We start from the raw sequence: 27,707 nt of genomic DNA, 5'->3' as shown, positions 1-27,707 counted from the left end.
CTCTCAAACTTGACCTGTGTCTGCCCTGTTAACAACCACAGCCCTTTCTTCCCTGATTTAGTTTCCTACCTGGTCTGCCTGCTTTTAAATGCCCCCATCAGTCTATCCTCCACACCACCTGTCTCCTATCAATTTCATGTATTCGCTCATTTATTAAATAAGCACCTACTTTATGCCAGACACTCTTAGGCACAGCGATAAGGAGGAGGTCCCATTCCCGTGGAGTTTCCCTTTAGGAAGGGGCTGGGAGCCATAGGAAGACAGACAGTGAAGAAGCCAAGAATCAAATAGGTCAGTTTCAGATAGCGGTAAGTGCACGGATAAAAACAAAGTATTATCTCTCTTCTCCACTCAAGGATCCTTAAGGGAGTCCCCATTGCTTGCAGAGTTAAGCCTAAACTCCTCGCCTGTTATCTACCCCAGCCTCTCTCCCACCACAGTCTCCAGACACAGTTGCATCCGGAACTACAGCCCCACGCTTGCCGTTCCCTGCATGTTCTCTAAATTTCACTTTTAGGCTTCAACAAGGTCATCTCTGTTCGTCCAAGTCCTCTTCACCCTCCAAGGGGCAGTTCGTCACCTCCTGTCTTTGGGTTTTGGAGATCTGGGCTGGGGAGGCCCAGGTAGGCTGCTGGGAGGAAGGGCAGCTAGAGCTTGAGGGACGTCGCTGGAGGGAGGAGAGATGCTGGCCAAGCTGGGCGAGGCCGCTAGGCGGAGGGTGTGCCTGTTGCCCGGGGATTCAGCACCCTGCCCCGCGGCTCTGGCTTCCTCCACGCGGGTGGGGAGCAGCGTGAGGAAGAGAGATCAGGTCACATTCCGGACCGGGGTGCTGAGAGCCCAGTTTATTCCCATGATGCATCTGCATTTCAAAGCCTCAAGCTCCATGGCCCAAGAGGCTGCACCCAGCAGCAAGCAGGCAGAATCCTTCACTCCGCCCACCCCGTGCTTCCTGAGCGCACCCTGCAGCCCTTTAACGGTGCCAACTTTCACGCCTTACGTAGTAGCTATTTGTCAGCAAGTCGGCCTCCCTCCCCAGACTCTGAGCGTCTTGAGAACGGAGGCCGTTTTATTATCTATCTTCTATCCCAGAGCCTTAGACTCAGATATTTGATGTAGGACATGTTTCAAGATAATGCCGAGGAATTCCTGAGCTCATGGCAAGACTTCTTCTTAGTTCCCAACCCTGTTCAAAAGTACCATCATTAATCTTATTTAAGCATTCTTTCATGACTCTCTTTTCAGTGTATATGTCCCCTGTGTGTGTGTAGCTGCAAACCGCCTGAAATGCCCAGTTCTCGGATGGCAGAGACTGGGGTCCTACAAACTCCCCTGTGCAGTGGGCCACAGCCCCACACACATAGAAGCTCAGATGCTTCTTGATGATGGTGAATAGAACAGGTAGATACAGGATGGTATTCCAACAAACCACTAAAAATCATCTGTTCAAAGGAAGATGTGGGTCCTGGTTTGTGTTCAATCCAGGCTTATTTAACACCTTCATTAATGATGTGAATAGAAAATAAACACCAATGTTCACAGACGGAGCTAACTTTGGAGGTACTGTTAGCAGAAGTATCAGGATAGGAGGAGCAGAAATGTAAGCAGCAAACAGCCAAGACGGAAAAAAAGAAGAAAAAGAAAAAGCTTAACACAGCAAAGAGAAAAAAAAATCTCTCAAACAGATATTTTTTGATAAAATAAAGCCCCAAAGACAGTAGAGCAAATCACTGAGATGAGACGTTGAAGGGAGACAGAGAAAGAAGGGAGAGGTGGGAAGAGAGAGGAGGTCATGGAGGGTGGGATGGACGCAGAGGACCTGAGCTCAGGCTCCAGAGCCGACACCCTCTTGTTGGAGGTGACGGGGCAGCGCCCTGAGGGGACACCACCCCTGCCCGTGATGCCGCTCTGTCCACAGCTGCCATCCCATTTGTTTTGTGGTAGAGGTTTGGTTTGGTGGTGTTTTGTTTTGTTGCTTCTGTTTTCTGTTCTTTCCTCATATCTGAGGGAGCGGTGGGTTTGTTCTTTTAGTTCAGTTTTGAAAGGTTTCATTATCCCCGGCATAAAGCATCAATTTGGACATTTTGGGAGGGACAGAGGAATGCAGCCAGTAAAGAGTCCAGATTCCAAATATATAAAGCAAAGTGGAGCGTCCTCACTGCCTTGGTCTCTGATGTTGGTGGAAGGGAAACAAATCCAAGGGCCGAGCAGCAGTCACTGGGCCTCTCAGGATGGGCTCAGCCCGGCCATGTCCAGCACACAGAGGCCAGGCCCGGGTCCACCTTGCCAGGGGAGGGTCCCCGACGCACGAAGAACAGGAACCTTCTGGTTGACAAAACCAGAAGCCAGGAGCCTCCAGAGAGCTACAGGCCTCCTCAGGGACTCCAGCTGGAAAGTCAAGATGCCAGTGTGCCAGGGAATAGTTTAAAAAAGTACCTGAATTCTCCAAGCACCAGGAGAGCACCCCTTCTTTGACAGCCTGGAATCAACCAGGCCTGGAAACACCAATGTAAAATGTCATAAATGCCCAGGAAGCGAACGACAAGTGGTGACAGTGGGGGTCGTGGCTGTGGGTCAGGATGCCCCAACCTTAACACCATGACAGCAGATTCCAAATGCTATTTCCTGACTCGTAAGCACCAAGTATTAAAGAATTGCACGCAGCAGAGGTATTGCCCCACGCTACAGCTAGACACGTCCGTCCATCTGAGGTCTAAATGCAGTGGGGCAAAAAAAAATAAACTTAAATAAATAAATAAATGGAAGGTGGCTTCAATGTGTCACTCGAGAAACAGACACCACTTTGCAGCTCTGCAGAACTCCTCGACCTTACTAAGCTTCTGTGCCCTCATCTATGGCATGGGCATCATGACAGTGCCTCGCAAGGTGTCAGCAAGGATTAAATGAGATGATGCATGTAAAATGTTTAATACGGCGCCTAGTGTGTGGAAAATTCTCCATCAGTGGAAGATGATGATTGTCAAGTTCCCCTCCCCCAATCCAAGACCCCTTTTACAGCTACACAAGACGCGCTGCTAAGTAGCACCGGCCACAGCCAGCAGACGGCTAAGTGATCCTGGGGCGTATCTGTTCATATGACTACGGGTATCACTGAGAAACATGCATGGAACCAGTGTCTACTCATCTCCATTCAACCTCAAAAAAAAAAAAAAAATGACAACACGTTCATTGATGTAATTCCTGGAACTTCTTCAACCTTGCGTGTATGTTTCCAAAAATCCATGAGTCCAAACGTTTGTCATCCTACGAACATTTTTGTTTCCCTGAGAACTTCATTAGCAATGGGGCAGCAGCACCTAATACGTGAGAGTTTGGATTTACAAAGCGGAGTAATGATCCACTTTGCAGAGGGTTCTTTGGCTCCCGGAAAGCATCCCTGGAACAGTGAGCATCCCCAGGGCCTCTTCATCTGCCTTAATCACACTCTGTACCTCAACACACCCTTGCACAGAGCACAGTGCCAGGAAGGCACCTGCTCCCCAAAGCCCAGCCCCTGCTCACCGATGGCGCCAACTCACTTCTCAACAACACTGCTTTGAAGATGCTTGACATTGCCCTCAGGTCTTCTGGTTAGTGTCCGATGTCGGAGTGAGTCCCAACTGCTTTCTTAATTACGTCTCTTTCTGTGACAGTTATGGAACTCCTATTCCGTATCAGATGCTGCCCTAGGAGCTCTTGATCAGGGGATGAAAACTGCTCAGAAGCACTTAGTAAGTAGGGAGCTCAGCTAACGATTATATCTATGACTAGTTTAGTGGCAGCGTGCACAGAGGTTAAGACTTGGACTCCAGCCCGGGTGCCTGGGTTCAAATCTGACTCCACTGTGTGACCTTGGCAGGTACTTAGCCTTGTTGGGCTTCATATCCTCTTCTGAAAATGGAACTTACTTCGTGCTGTCATGAGGATTTCATGAGTTGCTGTTTGTAAAGCACTTTGCAAAAAAGCATACAAGGACTTCCCTGGTGGCGCAGTGGTTAAGAATCCGCCTGCCAATTCAGGGGACATGGGTTCGAGCCCTGGTCTAGGAAGATCCCCCAAGCTGCAGAGCAGCTAAGCCCGTGTGCCACATGGAGCCTGTGGAGCCTGCGCGCCACAACTACTGAAGCCCGTGTGCTGCAACTACTGAAGGCCACATGGCCTAGAGCCCGTGCTCCGCAACAAGAGAAGCCACTGCACTGAGTAGCCCCTGCTCGCCACAACTAGAGAAAGCCGGTGTGCAGCAAGGAAGACCCAATGCAGCCAAAAATAAATAAAAAAATTTTTAAAAAGCATACGGTACTTATTATTATATTCTTTTATTTGATTTCTATTTGTATTGCATTATAGTCAGAGAAGATAGTTTCAGTCAGATGCTAATTCTTAAGTATTTATTGAACCACCTTTTAGGGTCTGTTACCTATTCCAAGTGTACTTCAAAACAACGTGTGTTCTCTAATTGTTGGGCGTAGTTGAGCACACAAGCTTATGAATTGGGTTCAAATCTATGTTATTAATTGGGTTCAAGTCTATGTTCTTTTAATATCTGTAGATCTATACGTTTTGGGGAAAAGTATATTAAGATGGTTGACTATTTGCAGACATGTCGTTATATCTTTGCAGAGCTCACGCCATCTCACACACAACACGTTTTTAACTTTTATTTTCTGGAGTGTATCTTCCTGGTGAACGACTCCTTAATAAAGGAGACAGTTATCTCACGAGTTCTCTTCCCCAGCCAGCTTTCTTGTGATTAACATTTGCCTTATGGACCTTGTTCCGTTCCCTTAACTTTTCTTTGTCATTAGGCTCTAGATGGGTCTCTTGCAAATAGTCTTATAGCTGCAGTTCTCAGTTCAATCTGAGATCTCCCTTTTAACAGGGATTCACATCCATGTCAGTCTGTGTTTTCTCGTCCTCATGTTTCTTTGCTCCTTTTCTTCCCCTTTCCTCCCTTCCATTAAGTGAAGCAGACTTTCTTCTCCCCCTCCCTTCCTTCTACTTCTCTGGAACGTGTACGCGGCCGTCTCACGGTCTCATTTACCGTCCATTGCCATCATTCCGCAGCTTGTCTGTGGAGCCTGAAGTTCATCGGCCCCCCTACCCTCCTCCCAGATGAGACAGGGACCTTGAAATGCTTCCCTGGGGCCACACCCCGTCTCTCATGTTGTTCTTCTCCAAGATGTCGTCCAGCGTTGGTTTAACCACCCCCCCCCCCACCGCAATAGCCATCTTCGTTGCTGCTGCGTTTACAGTGAACACTTACTTAGATTGACCTGCACGTCTGCCTGCTTGTCTGCTCCCCACGCGTCGCCCACACCACTCTTTTCCTCTGGATCCATTGTCTTTCCTGACGGACGACGACGGGTCCTTCTTCACCTGAGAGCTGAGCTTGCCCGACTTCCCCAGGTTCACCCTTGTTTTGTCTGAGAAAGTCTCCCTGTGGCACTCGCACTCAGGTGATGGGTTGGGGATAGAATTCTAGGTTGACGGTTATTTTCCTTAAACCCTTTGATGAGTCTGTGTTTTCATTTTCCCCCCTCATATTTGATGAGAAAGCCTGTTATTCCTTTGCAAGCAATGTCTCTTCTCGCTCTGGGTGTTCTTCAGGTTTGCTCTGCCTTTGGTGACCTGCAGCGGATCTGCTTTTCAAGAGGTCAAGAAAGCTTGAGGTTTCCGGTTTTTACTGAAAAACCTTTGTGTGTGTGTATCTCCTCACGCCATGGTTCCGTGCCCTTCTGCCAGGCTGGGAGGCAGACTCCTGGTGGGCTTTCCTAGGCCGGGCAGCCTCATGCTGACCTCAGGCCTGGTGCCCTCACAGTGGCCTGCACGTCCTGGGCTCGGCATCTGCTGGCCTCCCATCCCCTCCTTCCTCCTGACTGCCGGAGTTTACCCCCCCTTTCCTGCAACCTCCACTGGGGAGTTGTATTCACATCGGAGACACTTGTAAGCGGTCGGGAAAGCTTGTCAGCTCCGATCGTGCTGTTGGAAGCAGCACAGCACCATTGCCTGCTCAGAGCTTCGAGAGAACTGGGGACACAGATGAACACCCAGCTCAGCCTGGGGGCGGGGGTGGGAGGCGGGCAGTTCTGGAAAGCTCCAGGGAATGACTGAAGAGGTTTCAGCAGGGGGACGACAGGATCTTTTTCGTGCCTCTGATGACACTGTGTAGGACACGTTTGAAGTAGGGTGCCGGGCAAAGCGAAGACAGAGGAACGGGTTAGGAGGCTACGTCTGGAACCAGGAAAAAGGGGCTGAGGTTCTGGGCAGTGATGGTGGTAGTGGAGAGAGAATGAGAAAGTGAAATGAATAGAACTTGGTGCCCTGACCTGGGCAGAGGAGGGATCCAGGCTGATCCAGGCTTTCTGTCTCCGTGATGGGTAGATGATGCCACCTCTCCCCGGGACAGGCTTGACAGGAGGAGGGAAGCAGTTTGGGGAAAGGGCCAAGAGGATGAGCTCAGTGTTGGACATAGGAAGACTCGGCCGTCTGCGGCACGTTCAGGGGATTTGTCTGGTCGGTGGCTGCACATACGTGCTTGGACCTCTTGCTGGGACAGGGGACACTGGGTAATTGTCTGTCATTGAAACCACAGCATGGGTGACACACTGTAGGAGAATGTACAAAATGAAAAGGACTAAAGGTAAAACAATATTTAGGGAGTGAGGAAACAGAAACATACTCCTGCATGATTCCTGCTGCTTCTTGAGGTCTGACATGGCCCCTTCTGGAAGCCTACACCGGCCACCCACGCTTAGGTGGCCCCTGTGCGTATCTCGGTGTTTGTTAAACTTTGCCCATCCTCTCAGTGTTGACGGGTGCCTTGAGGTCGGGGCCTGCATCCCACCCATTTTGTGTTCACTCTCTCTGGACGAAGCCCACCTCATTGTGGGCGCTTGGTAAATACCCGCCAAGAGAAGGAGAGCGGGTGGGGGAGGGATGGGTGATGGGGGCCCAAGAGAGGAAAGCCCTGGGGGAAGGGGGTCCCTGACCCGAGGGCCAGGAGGGTTGGGGGATGGGCGGGGGTTCCGCCCACTGGGCCAGGAGCCTGCGCCGGGGGCCTCGCGACGAACGTGCCGCCTGCCTGGAACCATATAGTGACTGGAGTTTTATTTTCTAAATAAAAGTGGTGTCACCCCATCCCTCACCAGCTACAAACCCAGAGAGGACTCAGTAGATCGGAGATGCAACGCCCCCCCCCGCCAGGATTGCTGGCCTCTTAGACTCGCTCTAGAAGTGACTGTGGTCGAAGTGTCCATTCGACCCTGACAAAAACAGAAGTAGCCCTTCCTAAAGGAGGATTTTGAAAGAGCTGCCCTCTGTGATTTGACATGAACAGAGGGACTTCCTTCTGGAAGGAAGCGAAACACACGGGGAACAGCTGCAGACATGGGCGGGCCACTGTCCTCAGGGAGAGCTGGAGACCCTGCCCTTGTGCCCCGGCGGCGTCCAGGTGGAGGGCCGCCTGTCCTGATGACGCTGGGGTTTATCGTGAAACACTCGCTCCGCGTATCACCCCTGGGAAAAGCATCTGTTTACGACCTGCCTGTGCTTGGTGCAAGGCAAGCTTCCCCACACACACACATCCTGTGACCAAACACAGAGAATGCTGCGTTAGTGCCGAAGGCTCTGGAACTGCTGGCCACTCCCCCAGAGGATCCGTGCACCGGGCCGCTGCACTTCACCTCACTCCCATCCCGGTTCCCTTTCAAGTGTTAGAGCTCCAGTAGGAAATGCCACTGGAATGCCATGGAGAAAAGAGGGTGGGCTCAAGTCCCAGGCTGCCAGGGGTAAGAGTCTTCTGCCGACCAGGGGTCTGTACAGGAGGGGACATGTTCTGGGCTGCTTCAGCCCCTGGAGAGACTTGGGATGTCCCACCCTGTGCAGGACTTTTCAATGTGCGGCTGCACCAGCACGCCCGCGGATTTCTCTGATGAGCAGAGGACTGGAGGAAACGGAAGCAAAGTAACTTGATCAAGGCCATTTGCCTGCAATGATAGCTTGGAGCAGATGAAACAAGATGAAAGTCCCCGAATTCCACAGTTTGCTGAGCCATTAAATCCTGTAACAGAAGATGGGGAGGAAAGCCCCTCCCCCTTGCGGCCAGCCAGCCTCCATCGCAGCTGTCACCCGCAGCTATAAAATCTCCTTTCTTTTCTTGAAAAAATAAGGAGGGTGCTCTGGTCCCGTAAAGATTTCCAGTGTGTGAAGCGCCAGCAGGAGATGTCACCGGACCCCCTGGGGTGTCCACTCCCTGTGTGTTGCTCGGGCCCTGCCACTGCTCTGTCTCCAAAATAGGCACAAGAAACCCCTCACTGGCCTTAAAACCATTTTGGTTTGAACTTAAAATGGGGAGAAAAAACATGGTTTGAGGGCAAGTTCTTATTTTTCCTTTAGATCAACCCATTTTAAAAAGATTATTGCGTGGACTTCCCTGGTGGTCCGGTGGTTAAGAATCCGCCTTCCAGTGCAGGGGACGTGGGTTTGATCCCTGGTCAGGGAACTAAGATCCCACATGCTGCGGGGCAACTAAGCCTGCACGCTCTAGAGCCCGCGCACCACAATTAGAGAGAAGCCCTCACGCCGCAATGATAGATCCCACGTGCCGCAACTAAGACCGGACGCAGCCAAAAAAAAAAAAAAAATTTTAATTATGATAAAATACCCATAACTTAAAATTTACCATTAGTCACAGTTAGTACATTCACAGTGTTGTGCAACCGTCACCACTGTCTAGCTCCAGAATATTTTCATCACCCCAAAAGGAAACACCCTGACACCCTGACTCCTCTGCTTTCTGTCTCTGTGGACTTGCCTGTTCTGGACATCTCATATGAGTGGAATTACACACAGTATGTAGCTTTCTGTGTCTGACTTCTTTCACTTCGCATAATGTGTTCAAGGTTCATCCGTGTTGTAGCAGATGTCATTACTTCATTCCTTTTTATGGCCGAATAATATTTCACTGGATGGATAGACCACATTTTGTTTGTCCCTTCATCAGCTGATAGATATTTGCGTTATTTCTACCTTTTCTTTTTTTCTGAAGTATAGTTAATTTACAATGTTGTGTTAGTTTCAAGTGTACAGCAAAGTGATTCAGTTATATATATTATTACATATTATGTATATTTATTATATATTATATATATTTATTATGTATCATATATTATTTTCCAGATTCTTTTCCATTATAGGTTATTACAAGATGTTGAGTATAGTTCTCTGTGCTATACAGTAGGTCCTTGTTGTTTACTTATTTTATATATAGTAGTGTGTATATGTTAATCCCAAACTCCTAATTTATCTGTCCCCCCATTCCTCTATCCCCTTTGGGAACCATAAGTTCGTTTTCTATGTCTGTAAGTCTATTTCAGTTTTGTAACTAAGTTCATTTATACGATTTTTTTAGATTCCACATATATAAATGATATCACGTGATATTTGTCTTTCTCTGTCTGGCTTACATCACTTAGTATGATAACCTCTAGGTCCATCCATGTTGCTGCAAATGGCATTATTTCATTCTTTTTATGGCCAAGTAGTATTCCATCGTATATATGTACCACATCTTCTTTATCCATTCATCAGTCAATGGACATTTGGGTTGCTTCCATGTAAATAGTGCTGCAGTGAACACTGGGGTACATGTATCTTTCTGAATTATGTTTTTCTCTGGATATATGCCCAGGAGCAGGATGATACTATAAAACTCCTAGAGGAAAACATAGGCAGAACACTCTTTAACATAAATCGTAGGAATATCTTTTTGGATCTGTTTCCTAGAGTAATAGAAATAAAAACAAAAATAAACAAATGGGGTCTAACTAAACTTAAAAGTTTTTGCACAGCAAAGGAAACCATAAACAAAATGAAAGAACCTACAGTATGGGAGAAAATATTTGCAAACGATGCTACCAACAAGGAATTAATCTCCGAAGTATACAAACAGCTCATGGAGCTTAATATCAAAAAAAAAAAAAGAAAGAAAGAAACAACCCAATCAAAAAATGGGCAGAAGACCTAAACAGACATTTCTCCAAAGAAGACATACAGGGACTTCCCTGGCGGTGCAGTGGTTAAGAATCCGCCTGCCAATGCAGGGGACACTGGTTCTAGCCCTGGTCCAGGAAGTTCCCACATGCCGCGGAGCAGCTAAGCCCATGCACCACACTACTGAGCCTGTGCTCTAGAGCCTGCGAGCCATAACTGCTGAGCCCGTGTGCCACAACTACTGAGCCCGCATGCTGTAACTACTGAAGTCCACGGGCCTAGAGCCCGTGCGCCGCAACAAGAGAAGCCACTGCAATGAGGAGCCTGCGCACCGCAACGAACTAGCCCCTGCTCGCTGCAACTAGAGAAAGCCCACGTGCAGCAATGAAGATCCAGTGCAGCCAAAAAATAAATAAAATTAAATAATTTTAAAAAGACATACAGATGGCCAAAAGGCCCATGAAACGATGTGCTAATTATTAGAGAAATGCAAATCAAATCTACAATGAGGTATCACCTCACACCAGTCAGAATGGCCATCTTCAAAAGGTCTACAAATAACAAATGGTAGAGAGGGTGTGGAGAAAAAGGAACCCTCCTACACTGTTGTTGGGAATGTAAATTGGTACAGCCACTATGGAGAACAGTATGGAGCTTCCTTTAAAAACTAAAAATAGAGCTACCATATGACCCTGCAATCCCACTCCTGGGCATATATTAGGAGTTTTATAGTATCCAGTCTTACATTTAGGTCTTTAATCCTTTTTTTTTTGCGGTACGCGGGCCTCTCACTGTTGTGGCCTCTCCCATTGCGGAGCACAGGCTCCGGACGCGCAGGCTCAGCGGCCATGGCTCACAGGTCTAGCCGCTCCATGGCATGTGGGATCTTCCCGGACCAAGGCACGAACCCGTGTCCCCTGCATCGGCAGGCGGACTCTCAACCACTGCGCCACCAGGGAAGCCCCATGGTCTTCAATCCATTTTGAGTATATTTTTGTATATGGTATTAGAGAATGTTCTAATTTCATTATTCTACATGTAGGTGTCCAGTTTTCCCAGCACCACTTATTGAAGAGACTGTATTTTCTCCATTGTGTATTCTAACCTCCTCTGTCATAGACTAAATTGACCATAAGTGTGTGGGCTTATTTCTGGGCTTTCTATCCTGTTCCATTGATCTATATTTCTCTTTTTGTGCCGGTACCATACTGTTTTGATTACTGTAGCTTTGTAGTATAGTCTGAAGTCAGGGAGCGTGATTCCTCCAGCTTTGTTCTTCTTTCTCAAGATTGCTTTGGTTATTCAGGGTTTTTTGTGTTTCCATACAAATTTAAAATTTAAAATTCTGTGAACTAGAACAAATGAAAAATGCCATTGGTAATTTGATAGGTTCTGTGAACTAGAACAAATGAAAAATGCCATTGGTAATTTGATAGGGATTGCATTGAGTCTGTAGATTGCCTTAGGTAGTACAGTCATTTTAACAATATTGATTCTTCCAATCCAAGAACACAGTATATCTTTCCATTTGTTTGTGTGGCCTTCAGTTTCTTTCATCAGTGTGTTATGTTATAGTTTTCAGAGTACAGGTCTTTTGCCTCCTTCGGTGGGTTTATTCATAGGTATTTTATTCTTTTTGATGTGACTGTAAATGGGTTTGTTTCCTTAATTTCTCTTTCTGATATTTCATTGTTAGTGTATAGAAATGCAACAGATTTCTGTATATTAATTTGTACCCAGCAACTTCACTGAATTCATTGATGAGCTCTAGTAGTTTTCTGGTAGCATCTTTAGGATTTTCCATGTTTAGTATCATGTCATCTGCAAACAGTGACAGTTTTACTTCTTTTCCAATTCTCTTATTGCTGTGGCTAGGACTTCCAAAACTATGTTGAATAAAAGTGGTGAGACTGGGCATCCTTGTCTTTTTCCTGATCTTGGAGGAAATGCTTTCAGCTTTTCACTATTGAGTATGATGTTAGCTGTGAGTTTGTCATATATGGCCTTTTTTGTTTTTTTTTTTTTAATTTTTATTGGAGTATGGTTGCTTTACAATGTTGCATTAGCTTCCACTGCACAACAAAATCAATCAGCCATACACATCCAGATATCCCCTCCCTTTTGGACTTCCTCCCATTAATATGGCCTTTATTAAGCTGAGGTATGTTCCCTCTATGCCCACTTTCTGAAGAGTTTTTATCATAAATGGGCATTGAATTTTATCCAAAGCTTTTTCTGCATTGTTGTAAATAATGCTGCTATAAACATCCCTGTACAAGTTTTTGTTTGAACACCTGTTTTCACTTCTTTTGGGTATATATCCAGGAGTGGAATTGCTGGGTCGTGTGGTAATTCTGTGTTTGACTTATTGAGAAAGCAAACTCAATCCACGTTGTCTTACTTTGTTGTCTGCTGATGGCAGTGTGGACGGCACCAGCCGGGGGCTGCTTAGCTGCCTAGCTCTTCAGACCAAAAAGCCAGTTCTTCTTCCTGCCCTCAACACCTGGAACCACTCACCCCCCTCTCTTCTGCCCAGATCCCACGGCAGCCCCACGGAGACAGGCAGGGAATCAGGGCAGGGCCACTCAGGGCTGCGGTGCTGGGGCTCCGCTTGCTCCAGGCCAGCCAGAGGGCCAGGATGAGGGTCGAAGGACCCCTCACCCAGATCACGGGCTGTGCATCTATCCCCAGGGCAGCCTGGCTCCCGCAGGAATGGAGAAGTGCCCGAGTCACTGCCTCCAATGGGCTCTGCTATTTTTATGTCCAAGTCTGGTTAAAAATAGCCGTCCTAAGCCAAGGTTTTAGCTGCAGCTGACAAGTCATTAAGCATCAGATACCTAATGCCCATGAGAGATAACCACGGGTCTCTTCCTGTGTTCATTTTCTGTTTCTACAAGATGTTTAACAAGAAAGGGGGCTTCCCTGGTGGCGCAGTGGTTGAGAATCCGCCTGCCAATGCTGGGGACACGGGTTCGAGCCCTGGCCCGGGAGGATCCCACATGCCGCAGAGCAACTAAGCCCATGCGCCACAACTACTGAGCCTTTGCTCTAGACCCCGTATGCCACAACTACGGAAGCCCGCATGCCTAAAGCCTGTGCTCCGTAACAAAAGAAGCCACCGCAGTGAGAAGCCCGCACACCGCAACGAAGAGTAGCCCCCGCTCGCCACAACTAGAGGAAGCCAGGGCACAGCAATGAAGACCCAATGCAGCCAAAAATTAATTAATTTTTTAAAAAAAGAAAGCAGGTAGGAAACAGCCATGAGGAAAGCCCCTAACAACATCTCCATCCCTGCCCCCTGGGCGCTCCAACAAAGCCCAGCCCAGTGTTCTGGGCACTCAGAGGCCAAGAGCGCCACTGCCCGCAGGCCCCCTTCCTGCGGAAAGTGAGTCTGAGTGATGGTGCCGCCCAGACCAGCCGGTGCCTGGGCAGTGCCTCCCTGTCCCCTGGGCCAGGCGGGCGGAAGCACAGTTGTGCCGGCCTCCCCTGCCGTCCGACCCTTGGCATCCCGTCCAACGCCGAGAGCAACAGCCACCCAGGGAGCCTGGCCCGCCCGCCCCCAGCGCCAACCTGGGGAAATGAAGGCGTTCAGAGCACAGGGAGCAGGGCCTTCTCCTCTCACCTCCCAGCGCGGAGAGCGCCGATGAGGCACGAGGCGCAGCGCGGGACTGTACCGGCCGCTGAGTCTCCCAGCTCTTGCATCTGCGGCATCTGAAGTGCGTTCAGTGCCCAGCCAGGCGCCTGAGGACGGGCGCTGCTCCTCCCCAGCAGGTGCGCAGCCACCCCGCGGGCACTGGGCACTCCGGGCCCTCCGACTGCTCAGCAGGTGGGAAGAAGCCCCGCTGGGCCAGCAGGGCCACGTGGCTCCTGGGCAGGGGAACGCGCTCCTGCCCCGCACGCTGCCAGCCACACAGGTAGAAGCACCGCTGACCCTCCCTCCCACTTCCCGGCCTCCAGGAAGCTGACGTCCAACCGGTTCTAACAGCGGGACCCGCGACAGGCAGGGCCGAGCCGGGACTCACAGAAGACATTTCTCTCATCGTCGTGGTAGTCAGGTACCATGTGCGGGGAAGAGTCTCCACTTATCACTGGACGCAGCGCCCCCAGGGCTCCGTGTTGCCACCAGAGAGAACTGATAAACAGTGTCATCAGAGCCCCGTGCTGTGACATCCCCCTGCTGACATCTAAAGCCCAGTGACTGGTCCTCAGCCTCAGGCCAGAGGGCGGTGGCCGTGCCGCACTGCAGCTCCCTGCCCTGTACTGCCCCACAAGCGGGTTCTCAGGAGCCCGGCAGCGCCTGAACCTCGGGCCCTGGCTCCCCCAGGGCTTTGGTTCGGGACCGCAGCCCAGCACCACCTCTCCCGGCCTCATCCTCTCTGTGCCCTGGCCTGGAGACACCTGTGAGGCCCAGGGGCTGCCGGGGAGACTCCCCCACCTGGGCCCCCTGCTAACCGCCTGTCTTCTTTTCGGTCCTTCCAGTGAGAAGCGCCACCTTCAAGTCAACGTCACCAACCCTGTGCAATGCAGCCTGCACGGGAGGAAGTGCACCGTCTCCGTGGAGACGCGGCTCAACCAGCCGCAGCCCGACTTCACCAAGAACCGCTCGGGCTTCATCCTCAGCGTGCCGGGCAACTGATGCGCAGGGAGGTGGGGCCGCCCGAAGCCCGCCCGCTAGGCTCCACGCTGGGAGGGGCCCCCGCCTCCCCTGCGGCCCCTCCCCGAGGCCCACCCCCTGCTTTCTGCCTTTGGCCTCCGTCTTCCTCGGTCCCAACTGTCCGCAGACCCCTCAGCAAACCAAAGACCCCGTGTCCTGCCCAGCCCCTAGCCACCACCCCACCCCACCCCCCACCCCCGACTACAGCTCCCCTGCAGTCAGAGAAGGCCGCCCGCTGCCAGGCCAGGTCAGCCTGCCTGACCCCGTGACCAGCAGCTGGCCCTGCAAGGCGAGGGCTTGGGGAGCCCGGATGCAGTTTCTAGCCAAAGCCATGCCCCCGGGTCGGGGGAGGTTTGGGGGAGATGAGCTGGGGAGGTAGCCCTGCTCTCTCCCTGGGCCCAGCTGCCCTCTCCCCAGGGTGATGGCAGCCCCATGCCCTGGCTCAGGGAGCTTCTCAGAGCTCCTCGTGGACCCCCTCCCCGCCAGCAGCCAGCCAAGACCACCAGGTGAGCAGGTTCACCTGTAGGGCCAGCCCCTCAGCCCAGGAGCCAAGGGCCGGCAGTCTGTCCTGCCCAGAGCCTGCCCCCAGCCCCGTGGCCACCTCCCCAGAGAGCGCAGCGCAGGGGATGCTCCAGGGATCATCTTACTTAACCGCACAGCCTGGGCCGTGGTTGTCTTGCACTTACTTTTGCAGTTTGCTAATCATATCATGTCTGCTGTGCCCACACTCGTGTCAGGAACGCTAATTAATAAAATAGAATGGGGGGTGGGGAGCAGGGGAGCAATCCGGGGTTTGGAAGTTGCCCCTCCGAACACCTCTGCCTCACACTCACGTGGAGAACCAGGACTGGGGTGGGAGGGCCTGAGCCCCAGGAACTTGGGGAAGTGGAGCGACAGAAACAGTGCGGGGGTCCTGGCACTGCAGGCCAGGCCAGGAGAGCCGCCGCCTTGCCAGTCCCTGCCCAGCAGAGAGCGCGTGTGCTCCAGATGCTTCCGGGACCACCCTCCTCTGAGCCTCAGCTGAGGAGGACGCCACACACCCCCTGGGCAGCCCGGGCCTCCCGGCCTGGAGCCTTAGAAAAAGGAAAGACTCAGGCACCCCGTGTGGTCAGGGGGCCGAGGGTGAGCCCACGCCCCAGGAGGAGCCGAGCAGGATGTCAGAGAGGGACGTGCTGACGTTTTCTCCGCTTTCTGCCACAGAGGCTCCCCCTGCCACCCCGACCCCACAAAGCATACCAGGTGCCACCTCCTGTGCCTGCCGCGGCCCCCTGGCCGGCTCCCAGGTGGTCCCAGCAGCTTGGTCTCGCGGCTGCCCCACCCCTGCTTCCCAGGGCTCGAGCACATTCTCACCCCGTGCAGTGCACAGCAAAGAGTCCCGCCGGCAACCTGGCCTTGGAAACCCATTCATCCTCCAAGCCTGGTCAGCTGCCCGCACGGGACCCCGTTCAGCAGCGCCCATAGCTTTGCCAATCGCCTTGACACTATCGATCCATCTTAACTGGAACATCACCTCTCCTTTCCACTCGTTTCCCCAAACTTTTTGCTTTACTAGATACATGGAAATGTATGTTTTAGACACACCAAAAAGAACATGCCAAACGAGTGCCGTTCAGAGGCTGGAGAGGACGGGGGCTGGAGTCCTGCCCTCCCACCTTTTGGTGTCGCCTCTGGTCCCTGAGCCCTCAGCCAGAGCACCACCGCCGTCCACAAGCACTTTTTCATGATGTCCTACAGAAAGTCAGAGTGTCTGGCAACTGAAGAAAGAATTTCGGGTGTGATCACAGCGCTGAGGGGAAGGCAGGAGGACACAGTGATTGTATGCGATGAAGTGTTTCTCTTGATTTAATTAAATGCAGTTTTATGGTTTGGTGCGTATATTCCTATTTTCCATTAAATTAACTTTATTTCTAAAGCATATTGTGATTTATCATCAAGAGCAATAAAGCATTAAATCTTACGTTTAAAGGTGTTCTGCTTTTTGAATTGAAAACTGTATCTACAGTTGTGAAATTTTGGCTCCTATAAACTGTTAACCCAGAGGATGGAAGGGAGCATTAAACACAAATCAAGTAAAAATGGAGGATAGTTTACGTGGGGCTGTTGATGAAAAGTATTCAATGGTGAGTGCGAAGCTGGGGGGAGGCGGAGCCGGGAGGCGGACAGGCAGTGGAATCAAATCCAAACACTTTCTCCCACCATTTTGAGGCCTGTGCACTAGACTTGAAGCTCATTGCTTTCACGTTTACTGAGATCGAAGCATGCATAAAGGCAAGGCTGGGATCTCCAGGGCTGCAGTTGGAGGAGAGGTCTGGGTGAGCTGTGGCTCGTCAGCCTCTCCCCGAGCCCTCAGGTTGGGGTCGGGGAGCTGCAGACAAGCAAGGCCCTGCGGGGAGATGGGGCATCCCCAGCACCCAAGGGCCCCGCAGCCAGAGGATGCTACCGGGTCCCCGGTTACTGGCGGGACGGAGCCCGCAGTGATGGCTTCTGACTCAGACAAAGGAGGTGCCCCGATCACAAGGCTGACAGCTTCCAAGGTGCCACCTGAGCTGCGCCCCGCCCCCAGGCCCAGGGCAGCTCCAGCCAGCGGGGGACAGGGCCAAGGGGGTTGGGGGGGGAACCAAGTCCAAAACGCCAGGTCCCAGCAGCTCAGGGTGGTGGCGTGAGTGGGCACAGACCGCTGGCAGTACAACCAGTAGGGGGCCCCACCCTTGCCACAATTAGGGGCTAGGGTGGCTGCTTATCTGGGAGCCCCGGGGTTGGAGTTCTCTCTTTCAGAAACCTGCACAGAGCTAGGCTGGTGGGGTTGAGCCACATGGACCCCTGCTGGCCTGGGCGCCTCTGGGCCGTGGACCACGAGCAGAGCCAGGCCCAGGACACCTGGAGCCACAGCCTTAGTGCCAAGCCGCCTGCCCTGCAGGACCCGCTGAGCCAGCCCTCGCCAGGCCATGCCTGGGCCCGACCCTCTGGCTGGAGGTCCCGGTCACCCAGCTCCGCCAAGGCAAGGGAGCCTTTGGAAAGCAACTCCTGAGAAACCAAAGTTGACTTAACCTGTGCTGCTTTCTTAATCACCTTAACATGAACGCGCTCGTTAAGGCCTCTCCCCTAACCCTCCCTCCGCCCATACTCCCCTCCCCCACAATGCAATCCAATTATGTTTTAAGCGCAGGAATCATTTATAAGAGGGGCCCCCAGCCTGCTCGTGAAGGATGTGCCCACAGAAAAGGTCTATGTAATGGATGGTCAGTGCATTTTATTTACTCAGCACAGTACAAAAATAAATAAAAATAAGGGAAGGGGAATTAAATTACAGCCAAACTGAGCTTCATGACCTTGTCAGATTATAAACCACACATACTTACAAACACGCTACGCATACATACAAAATGAGACAAATATAAATTAATATTAACAACACCCACAGTTTGGTCAAAGAATAGCTACAGAAGAAATTGCACTAAAAAACCAACATACATCGCACGTGTGTAATTAGCAGTTTCAAATATACAGCTATGAATAATTCCGAGTGAAAAAAATGGTACATTCTCTTTTCATTGCAAGTTTAACAACGGCTGGAACAAAACTAAGTTCTAATAACTGCATGGAAAGAATATATCAACCCTTCAGGTTTACAAGAAAGAGAAAAACCAAATCCTGAACTATTATTCCTGTGACTTGTTCTGTGCACGGGTGTAATTTTCACAGCCATCTAAGATTAATTTTCTTAAGACACAAAATGCTCCTGGTTTGCATGCACAATATCACTGTAAAAGCAACAATGAAAGAATAAAGGGTTTTTTTTTGTAGGTTAGTTTTTTCCTTTTTTTTTAATTGTTCTAAAAGTAGTCTTCATAGCAGCATGTCAAATGGGTTCATTGCTTGCACACTCAAGTATATCAGTTCCTCTACACAATACTGATGACCAGTGCAAGGGAGGGAGGAGACCCCACCAGGCTTCACATTGATGGAACTAGAGAGTTCTTTCCTTAGTCCCCAACCACTCCTGAAATTTGCACCGCCTCCAAAACTTAAAAAAATAAATATGGAGAGAGAAGGAAACGCACAGAACTGGAATCCTGCGGATGCGCCTTCCCGCAGTTTCAGGCCCAGCGCAGCCCGCGAAGGAGCGACTACAGACCCACGCCCCTGCTCTTGAGAGTCGGCACCCGGACCCCCCTCTCGTGTGCCGCCAGGGCCCGCTGCCCCCACGGGCCTCCTACCTCAGGTCACACATGGCAGCAGGATCTGCACAGACGGGCTGGGTGACAACTCCAGCAGAGAAGAGGCGCCGCGGCGAGGTCCGCGCCAGCAGCCGCGGGTTCCTTCCAGCCCCGCGGCAGGTTATCTGGCTGGCGGTCCTGAGAAAGGCTCAGCGTGGGCCTCGGGGCGCAGCTGCGGCCAATGCTCTCCGGCTCGGGCAGGCCCTCTTCCTCGGGAGCACCACGGGCCCGCAGTCTCAGCTCCGGGCCTATTAAATCGGGACCTCAATTTCACAGCTTTTTCTTTTTTCTGTGAATTTCAGTAGTGCTTCTGCTGAAATCGGCAGCCACCTGGAAGCTAATCCTATGTAAAACCGCCCCCTGCCTCCCCCCAGCCTCCCCTTCCAGCACCCCCTGGGGGACTGGGACTGGAAGAGAGAATTCTCTGTAGCATCTTCACATCAGTCTTTGTTCCCCAAAGCCGAAGGGACAGAGAAAGACTTGCTCCCTTCTCTTGGTCCTCTCCCAAGCCCCAAGCCACCGATCTGGGAGAATTAGAAAGAAAATTGATTAAGTACACATCATGTGTTTTTACAGCCACCAACCAGGCTAAGGTGGAAACCAAAACCAGCAGCTGCAAATGATCAGTTGTAGAATCAGCAGGCAATCAGGAGTTCTGCTCCCGGCTTGTAATTGTCTCCAAGGTCCAGCTGTCTCACTGGCCCTTTCGGGACAAGGCTTCACCTTCAGAAGAAACTGAACTGTCTGGGAACAGCTTTAAATCAACAGGGGTGAGGGCGGGGGTACATCATGACCCCATCACCCTGATCCCTGACATCACCCCCCACCGCCCCGCAGCTCTGCAGGACAAATGTCACGTGCACCAGCAAGAGGCCTTAGCCCTTAGGTGGGCACCGGCTCAGTCCCAGGCATGGCAACCCCACCTGCCCAGAAGGCAGGCTGTTGACAATGGGCACCTGAAGCTGTCCTGGCCTTCACCACAGGGTGACTAAGCTGCATGATTCAAATGAAAAATTCACCCAAGAAAGGAGTTGTCCCCAGTTTCACCCCACCCCTTTAGAGCTGGGACCCAAAATGAAAGAACTTAATGAGTCAAACCAGCTTGTTAACCAACACTGCCAACACCGCTGGGAGCAGGGGAAGGGGGGCGAGCTCCATGTCTCCACAAAAGGAAAGCCCTTGTCCCTAAAAAAGAAAAAAGAGCAAACCGGGTCGTGCATGGTCAAACGACAGGACACAATCTTTGCACCAGGCCGGCTTCCCCTCAACTGAAGAGGCTGTCCCAGAGCCATGGGCATCTTGCCTCACAACCCCACATGCGGCTCAGTCAGGGTGGCTGGCTCCAGGAGCCTCTGGGAGAATGGAGGACCCAAAACAGGACCCGGAAAAGGGCCTCCAACCAGAAACTCTGGGCTGCCTGGCTGTGGGGAGCAGAGGGTAGCCTCCCCTGCCTTGGTCCAGCAAGAGCACAGGCGGCAGAGGCAGGTCAGTCCTTTGAATTCCCCAAAGTGAAAGGTCAGGAGCCAGGGTGTCTCTGAATACATCTTCTGAATTTTGCACAAGGTTCGGGAGTTCAAAAGCATCCAGAGTTCTTGGCAGAGCTGAAGAAAACCCCAAGGAGAGAAGGTGGGAAGGGAGGGGCCCTTCGTGGCTTCGCTAGACACATACTGTACACAAAATCTGATTTAATAATAAATTTTTAAAAATGAATTGAATCCTTGAGCCGTGATGCAGGCTAGCAGGCTCACCGGTCCAGCCCTAGGAGGAGCCGCTTCTTGTCCTCCTGGCCACTCTCGTTCTTCAGGTCGGAGAACACCTGTGTGAAGTAGTGGGGGTCGGCGTTAATCTGCAGCATCTTGGAGCTCATGAGGTTGATGACGGAGAGGCAGCGGTCCCAAAAGGCCTCCTTGCAGCTCTCCACCAGGAAGGGCTTGAGCGGGTAGGAGATCTCATTGCCCATGTAGGAGTAGGAGAGGTACAGGCAGGTCAGCAGGACGGCCTGGAGCTCGTGGTCAGAGCCCACCTCAGAGGAGATGACATCCCGGCAGAGCATGTAAAGGAAGACCACGTTGGCGGGCGTGATGAAGCCCTGGTCCTGCCAGCCCTGCAGGAGCAGCGAGCGGTCCACGCTGCGCAGCCAGAGCACAGGGTCCGTGGGGGACAGGTGCTTCAGGCGGTAGCACCGGCGACAGAGAAACTCACCCAGGCAGCGCAGCAGCTCGCTGGTGGACGCCTGGACAATGACCCGTTTGGGCGTCCCTGCGGAGGTGACGGCAGGATGCGGGGCCTTCTTGACGGAGGAGGAGACCCCGGTCTGGGAGCCCGAGAGCTGGCTGGCAGGGGGTGCGGGCGGCTGCGCCGGTGGGGGCTGGGCGAACGTGGACAGGTTGGCGCACGACAGCGACTTCTTCAGGTTCTCATTGTTGAGGTGCGTGATGTTGTTCTGGTAGCTGCTGTTGGGCTGCACCTTCTTGGAGTTCTTCTTCTTGGCCGACACGGCCACGATCCTCTTCCAAGGCAGCACGGAGATGATAGAGTGCCGCTTCAGGTTCTTGTCCTTGGCGTTCTTGCTGTTCTGCACGGCCGTGTAGTGGCCCACCGTGGCCGCGCCATCCTCAAACAGCGTGGCCTTCCGGTAGCTGGGGGACAGGGACAGCACCGTGCCCATGGTGCCGCTGCGCGCCGGGCGGGTACCTGCGCCCCTGCGCGCCCAGCCTGCCGGCCGGAGGGACGAAACAGCTCACCAAGCCCGAGGCGGCCAGGGGGAGGCCGGGGCGCTCCCGGGGTCGCTTGCCGCCCCTTCGGATCTGTGTGGAAAACAAGATGGTTCTCAGCACCAGGCGGGGCTCGCGTCGCGCTCCTCCGCCCCGGCCTCGGCGGCCCCGCGGACCTGGCCCCGGACCCGCGCCCAGGCCTTCCCCGGCCGGCACGGCCCCGCCCGCGCCCCCGCGCCGCAACCCGGCCGCTCCACTGCGGCACCGGCACCCGCGCCCGCCGGGGTCCGGATGGCAGCGCGGGGGACCGGGAGTCGGCGGAGGTGGCCGGGGACCCCGCCTCGAAACCGCACGCGGCCGCGACCCCGGCCCGGCTCCCCGGGGACAGCGGACGGCCCGAGGCGCAGGCTTACCGAGCAGGTGGCTCCTGCGCTCTGCACCCTCCGCAATGCGCGCCGCGGCTCGACGCCGCGGTCCCGGCGCTCGGCGGGGCTCGGCGGGGCTCGCGCTCGGCGGCGGCGGCGGTGGCGGCGGCGGCGGCTCCGGAGCTTCTGTCCAAGGTTCTGCTGGCGCCGCGGCCCCGCCCCCCGCTCGGCCGCCTTCGCCGCCGCCGCGCCCGCGCCCGCCCCGGCGCGCACCTCAGCGGCCTCCCTCTCGGGCGCGCGCGCGGCCCACGCGCAGGCCCGGCCAGGCCTGGTCTCGCCCGGGAGCCGGAGCCGCCGCCGTGCTCAGCACCAGCTGCGCGCGGTGCTGGCAGCGACACGGCCGCGAGCCCCAGGCGCCGCTCTACTCGCCGCGCCCCATCCAGGACCCGGGCTCGGGCGGCGGGTACTCGCGGCACCGCCCCGCCCCTCCCCGCCCCGCCCCACGGGGCCGCCCCCCTCCCACACTGCTTGCCGCCCTCTCGGCGCCGCCCCACCAGCAACAGCCCGGCCGTGCGAGAGTCGCGGGCGCACCGCGCAGCCGAGCTCGGGCGGGTGGAAAAGCTCCGGGCGGGGCGGGGCCGAGGGCCGACCCCGCCCGCCGCCCCGCCCAGACACGTGCTGCCTTTGTTCCCGCCGCGGCGCCGGCAGCTGCGGCCGCGGGGGCGCTCTCGGCCGCGTCCCCGCCCTGGCCGCCAGAGAAGCCATCCACGGAGGCTAGGACCCCGAGCAGCCTCCTTCCATTTAACCTCCTCGTCCCCGGGGACGTAAGCTAGGGAGCTCAGGGAGCAAGGTGGGGAGAGGCTAAGCCTTTGCTGAGGCCGCCTGAGTGCCCCAAGCATCCCAAGGGGACTGTCGCATCAGTTTTGAGTGCCTTTCCCTCTGGGATCTCTGTTGCCCCATCCCAGGTAAATGCCTACGGCCCAGGTACAGAGCGACTAGCCTTCCCACACCACACCTGGGACAGAGCCCTGAGGCTTCTGGCTCGGTCGCTGCCCCAGAGAAGGGCCAATACTGAGCCCATCACAAATGCGACCTCAAAATTTCCACCGGCCCTCTTGTTATAGAACAACTGAAGCAACTGCTTCTCCAACCAGCCTCTGATCTGCTGATTTAAATATTTTTCATGCTAAGCATATATAATTTGAAGATTCGGTGCCCATAAAATTATTAAATTCTGAGTAAAACTCTGGTTCTAATAAGAACTTTTCCTCTCACAAGGAACAAGAATCCAGATTCTTCACAAAGGCTATTCTTCACTATTCTTTGTTTAGTTCTGGAGATTGACTCAGATTTGACCACAAACCTGGGAAACAGGAGACTTAAACAATATCTTAATCCAAATTACCGCCTCTGGACCTGGTGATGAGGAAGTAGCAATCCAGAGAACACCCAATCCCCTGACTCCCAGGCCACTCCAGCACACAACCTGTGCCAGTTCTGCCTACTGCTCTAAGCAGTAAAGAAATCTGGTATCATTCAAACAATGCTACCATCATCAGAAAGTACTAGAATTTGCTAAAGTACTACTCAGAGATTCCTCTGTCAACAGTGGCAACAAAGCTTTAGGGGCCTTGGTGACCATACAGTGGGAAATGCATTACTCTGTACCCAGAAGGCTACTTCTTGTAGAGTCCTTGAGAAACATCCACAGTAGCTGTCATCTTAACTTAGAAGATAAAGGCAGGCCCTTAGCCCAGTGTGCCCCTCCCTCTGAACATTCCTCAGTGTACAACCCCTACCTGCTCTTCAAATGGAGCTGTCCTCCATAGTAAGGAGCTCTAAGAAGCAATCTCCTCCAGGTCCACTGGCCCAATGACTCTCTTCCTAAGGCAAAGTTGGACCCCAGCCTTTTTTCATCCTGCCCCTAATGGAGGCCCAGCTCCTGAGTTGGCCCATGTCCACACTGCCTTTCCTGTGTTGAGCAGGGGTTAAGTGCTTTCCACTTCCCAAAATATGCTTAGATTTCTAAGCCTGTAATCCACCCCTCAGAACTATCTGGAGCCGCCCTGTACTTACCTGTACCTACAAAATTTCAATACTAACTATTCCAATTCATGGTGGGCAGTACCCAGCTCCACCCCACCCCATTTCCCAAACCATGGAAGCTCGCATTGGCCTGGGCCTTTTCCAGCCTGCGTCCTCTCTTGCCTTTGCCCAGCCAGCCCTCCCCTACTACCTTCAAAAAGAGCTCTTGGCAGAACTACTCCAACCTCCTCACACTTGTCAGAGGCAAAGTCATGTGTGCAGCAGAGCATGAATGGGATGGCGCTGCCAGCACAGTGGCTTTTGTGACCGAAGAACCCTGGAACCCTGTCCACCCGTGTTGTGCCTGCTCTGCCTGTTCTGAGGCACCACACCACTCCTCTGCTCACTCAACACACCAACAACCCCCCTCCCCCTCCCAGCGCCCAGTACTTCTCCAACTGCAAAGCGAAGAAGGAATAGCTACAATCTGCCACAAATGGCAGATCAAGGACCCAGGAGGCAGACCTGGATGAATGATGCACAGCTGTTTTCTTCTGTCTTCACCAGAGAACTGCAGGGAAGCTCTCCAAATCCCACCCCCATCAATCAGCCTCTTTATCCTATAGTCTATCCCTAGCTGCCGGAAAGGCCAGCCTGCGCGTTACATGCACGGCTGGGATGTCCATGGAGAGTTCCCATCCTCTGCATGCCCCTTTCCCACACCACTCTGAGGAAGGGAGGCCAAGGCCACAGCCAGCCAGCTCTCAGAAAGGGTTCCAAATAAAGCAGGTCTGAGCCCTGGCTCCTGAGGAAGTCGTGCTTTGTTCTCTCAGGCATCACAGAGCAGCATCTAGTGGCCTTTCTGGGCAGCACAGGTTACATAACTAGCATGCAGCGGGGCTCCACAGCCAAGGGACGCAGCCGCCGCTCCCAACGCCATCAGGATCTCATCAACACACAAGGAAGCCCAGGCACCGTGAAGCCTGGTGCCAGGAAGGGCCCATAATTGAGGGAGCCAGGCCCATGCTAGCCCATGGGCTACCCCACCCTCTCAGCTGCACCTAGATGCAGCTTACCGAGGCCTGGGAGGGGAAGCAGTCCCTCGAGGTCTGGAGCAGCGCTGTCCAAAAAAAACCATGAGCCACAAATGCAAGCCCCGTAGATAATTAAATATTTTCTAGCAGCCACATAAAAAAAGTTAAAAAAACAGGTATATCTTAATAGTACATTTAACCCAATAAATGCTCAAAATATTTCAACATATATATAAAAAAGAAGTTGAGCAATTTTTCTTTTTTCACATTCTTCAAAGTCTGGTTTGTTTACATTTGCAGGGCATCACAGTTTGAACTAGCCACAATTTCAAGGACTCAACAGCCATATGGGGCTCATGGCCACACACTGGACAGCACGGGTCTGCAGAAGTCAGCAGACCTGCCCAGGGAGATGACGAGAAGGCTGCTGCCCCACTGAGCTCCTGGGACTGCCCTCCCCCCACTGCTCGGGCTCTTGATCCCTTTGGAATATTTTTAAAGTCCTTTATTGAAGCACAACTCTTCCTTAAGTAAAACTATACACAGAGACACAATACTGAAAGAGAGCAGAGAGTGGCTCAGACTGGAGTTGGTGGCTAGAGCCCACCCTCCCCCCCAGTGGCCCCAGAGCCCCACAAGACAGGTCACTCCCAGGGTCTGAGGGGTAGTATAAAATCAATCCTTTTGAACAAGATTCCAAAAAACTAAAACTAAGCCACAAGTGAATGCCAGGGCTCTCCAGGCACCTGTACTTCCATGACTTCATGTAGCACTCCCACCACAATTACCTACCAAGAAAGCGCCATCCTTGTCGTGTAAGTGAGGAAACAGGCTCAGAGGATATTACAACCCAAACCCCATGTCCTCACTGGACCATGATGCCTTGGAAAAACAAAGATAACTGAGCCCCATTTCCCATTTTAGCCCTCACAGACCAACTTTCTCACCCAAAGCCCTCCACTTGACCCCGGATCTAAAGGTCTCCCATGAAGCAAATGAGACAGTAGAGCTTTGTCCAGTCTAGAGGGCTACACAGAACTGTCTGGACTTGGTCAGAAGCCCTCCAGCACTCAAGAAAGGACACTTTTTGAAAAAAAAATTGTTTTTATTGGAACTCATCTGAACATCAGATATACCTGGTGTTGGTTAGCAAGAACCGTTTGTACATTTGATATTGATGGTGCCAAAACCAAAACAGTGACTGGACATGATGGGGAAAGATGTTGAGAACAAAAACCTGATTTTGGAGAGGAAAATAAAAGCCAGTCAGATTCAGTGAGGATGCAAAACCTGGTACAACAAAATCCTTTTACAAAATATAAATTTATTACGAAAACCTGGAAGGATAATCTGACAAAGGGAAAGAAAGATAAAAGGAGGCCAGCAGGAAGGAGGCAGGAGGAGGGGGAGAGGAAAAAAGAAGACAAAGAAGAATGAGAGGAAGAAGAAAATATAGCTGAGCACAACAGAGGTGCAGAAGCTTACCTGCCCAAATGGCATTAAAAGCCTTGCTATGTAATCTCATCATAAAACAAAGCATGCTGGAGTACAGTGCTCTACCTCCCATCCGTTCCATTTCTAAGAGGTAAATAAAGAAAGCTCCCTGGGAAGGGGACATGAGGTTGCTCAAAAACCCAACAACAAAAATTGGGAGGAAAAAAAAAAACAAACAACAACACACCCCACAGTCTCATTTCCGATGTTCACTGTTTAAAAAAGGAATAAATCCATCTGACAGCAGGAGAGAAGCAGGGGGATGGGGAGAGAAGCTGAAGTATTTCAGACAGCCTGGCTCCCCTGGAGGGGGGAAGGAGGAAGGAAGAGACATGGGATGGTCTCCTGGTTGAGAGAAGGGGAAAGAGGGGGAGAGAGAAAAGAGCAGAGGAGAGGGGCAATTAAAACACTGACATCTAATCTAGTTTACTGTGTTAAAAAGAGCCACATGCACAGCAGGCCCCCTGAGGGCCCACACTGCTCCCTGTGTGGCCATGGTGACACTAGCTCCTGGCCATGTCCCCATTCCTTCCCAGGTTGGAGCGGAGCCGTGCAGGTGCTGCTGCGGCGGTGGCGGCGGCGGGACCTTCGGCCAGTCTGCTGGAGCCATTGTTGGGGGGAGGGCGGGGGGATGGGCCACATGGCAGGGGAAAGGACACCGAAACGCCTCATTTCAAATAAAAAGGAAAATAGCAGTCTATACACAGTTGTTTGTTTTGGTTCAGTACAAACAGAATAAAAAGTCGTTGCTTTGATAGTCAGGCGAACACCCAATTCTGAAGAGGAGGTGAGGTGACACCCAGCGGGTGGGTTAGGAGCCCCAGTGGCTGGCGGAGCGCCTGGCTTGGTGGCCCTCTCCCAGGAGGCAGAGAGCACAGCTTTAGGTAGTGTAAGCCTTTTTCCTTTTATTTAGAATAACCTTTTTTTTTCTTTTTTTTCTTTTTTTAAGCAATTTCCCCACTCCCAAGTTGGGCCAGTAAAGATTACATGAAAACTGGCACACCTATCGGCTGGAATACAGATGCACCAAATGAGGATTTAAAAACTTTCTGAGCGAAAAGTAGAACAGAAAGAAAAAATCTCCTAGCATTTTCCCCAAAGGTTTCACTCTCCCGCCACACACACTCTCCAAAGGACCGCTACAGATCCAACTCTGCAAGAGAAGACAGAGCAGTGTCAATCGGGGAAGCCGCAAGGCCACCAGGAGGCTTTCAGTC

The 27,707-nt window shown here is 52.5% G+C and overlaps 3 protein-coding genes across 5 annotated transcripts in view; 1 reads left to right on the top strand and 2 right to left on the bottom strand.

Annotated features, from left to right (window-relative positions):
* The window catches only part of MYO1D (myosin ID), a 350,471-nt gene extending 333,865 nt beyond the window's left edge, over positions 1 to 16,606 (top strand). The window contains exon 22 of the mRNA XM_019927106.3: positions 14,467 to 16,606. Within this exon, the coding sequence (XP_019782665.1) occupies positions 14,467 to 14,623 (157 nt within the window). The 3' untranslated portion in view covers positions 14,624 to 16,606. The remainder of the gene's footprint in view (positions 1 to 14,466) is intronic.
* Positions 16,607 to 17,873: 1,267 nt separating this feature from the next.
* Positions 17,874 to 22,390, bottom strand: CDK5R1 (cyclin dependent kinase 5 regulatory subunit 1). 2 transcript variants are annotated; one of them, XR_002174787.3, is made up of 3 exons: positions 21,986 to 22,390; positions 18,859 to 21,665; positions 17,874 to 18,402 (listed from the first exon to the last, which is right to left on the bottom strand). XR_002174787.3 is itself a non-coding variant. In XM_019927105.3 (2 exons), exon 2 carries the CDS (start codon positions 21,524 to 21,526, stop codon positions 20,603 to 20,605), a length of 924 nt encoding a protein of 307 aa, XP_019782664.1. In that variant the 5' UTR covers positions 21,527 to 21,665; positions 21,986 to 22,390; the 3' UTR covers positions 17,874 to 20,602. The 2 variants fall into 2 exon arrangements, 1 of the variants encoding a protein (XP_019782664.1); XM_019927105.3 differs by having other exon boundaries at positions 17,874 to 21,665.
* Positions 22,391 to 26,080: 3,690 nt separating this feature from the next.
* The window catches only part of PSMD11 (proteasome 26S subunit, non-ATPase 11), a 43,068-nt gene continuing 41,441 nt past the window's right edge, over positions 26,081 to 27,707 (bottom strand). For both annotated transcript variants that reach the window (XM_073797867.1, XM_004312692.4), the window contains exon 14: positions 26,081 to 27,643. The gene's annotated coding sequence lies outside the window, so the exon portion shown is untranslated. The remainder of the gene's footprint in view (positions 27,644 to 27,707) is intronic.

Source organism: Tursiops truncatus, chromosome 20 (assembly GCF_011762595.2).
Source record: "Tursiops truncatus isolate mTurTru1 chromosome 20, mTurTru1.mat.Y, whole genome shotgun sequence".
In the NCBI taxonomy this organism is placed as follows: domain Eukaryota; kingdom Metazoa; phylum Chordata; class Mammalia; order Artiodactyla; family Delphinidae; genus Tursiops; species Tursiops truncatus.
This window is presented reverse-complemented; position numbering and strand designations above follow the sequence as displayed.

Bases quoted from the DNA above. Each gene is read 5' to 3' on its own strand.
- CDK5R1 (XM_019927105.3), bottom strand. From the start codon at position 21,526: ATGGGCACGGTGCTGTCCCTGTCCCCCAGCTACCGGAAGGCCACGCTG.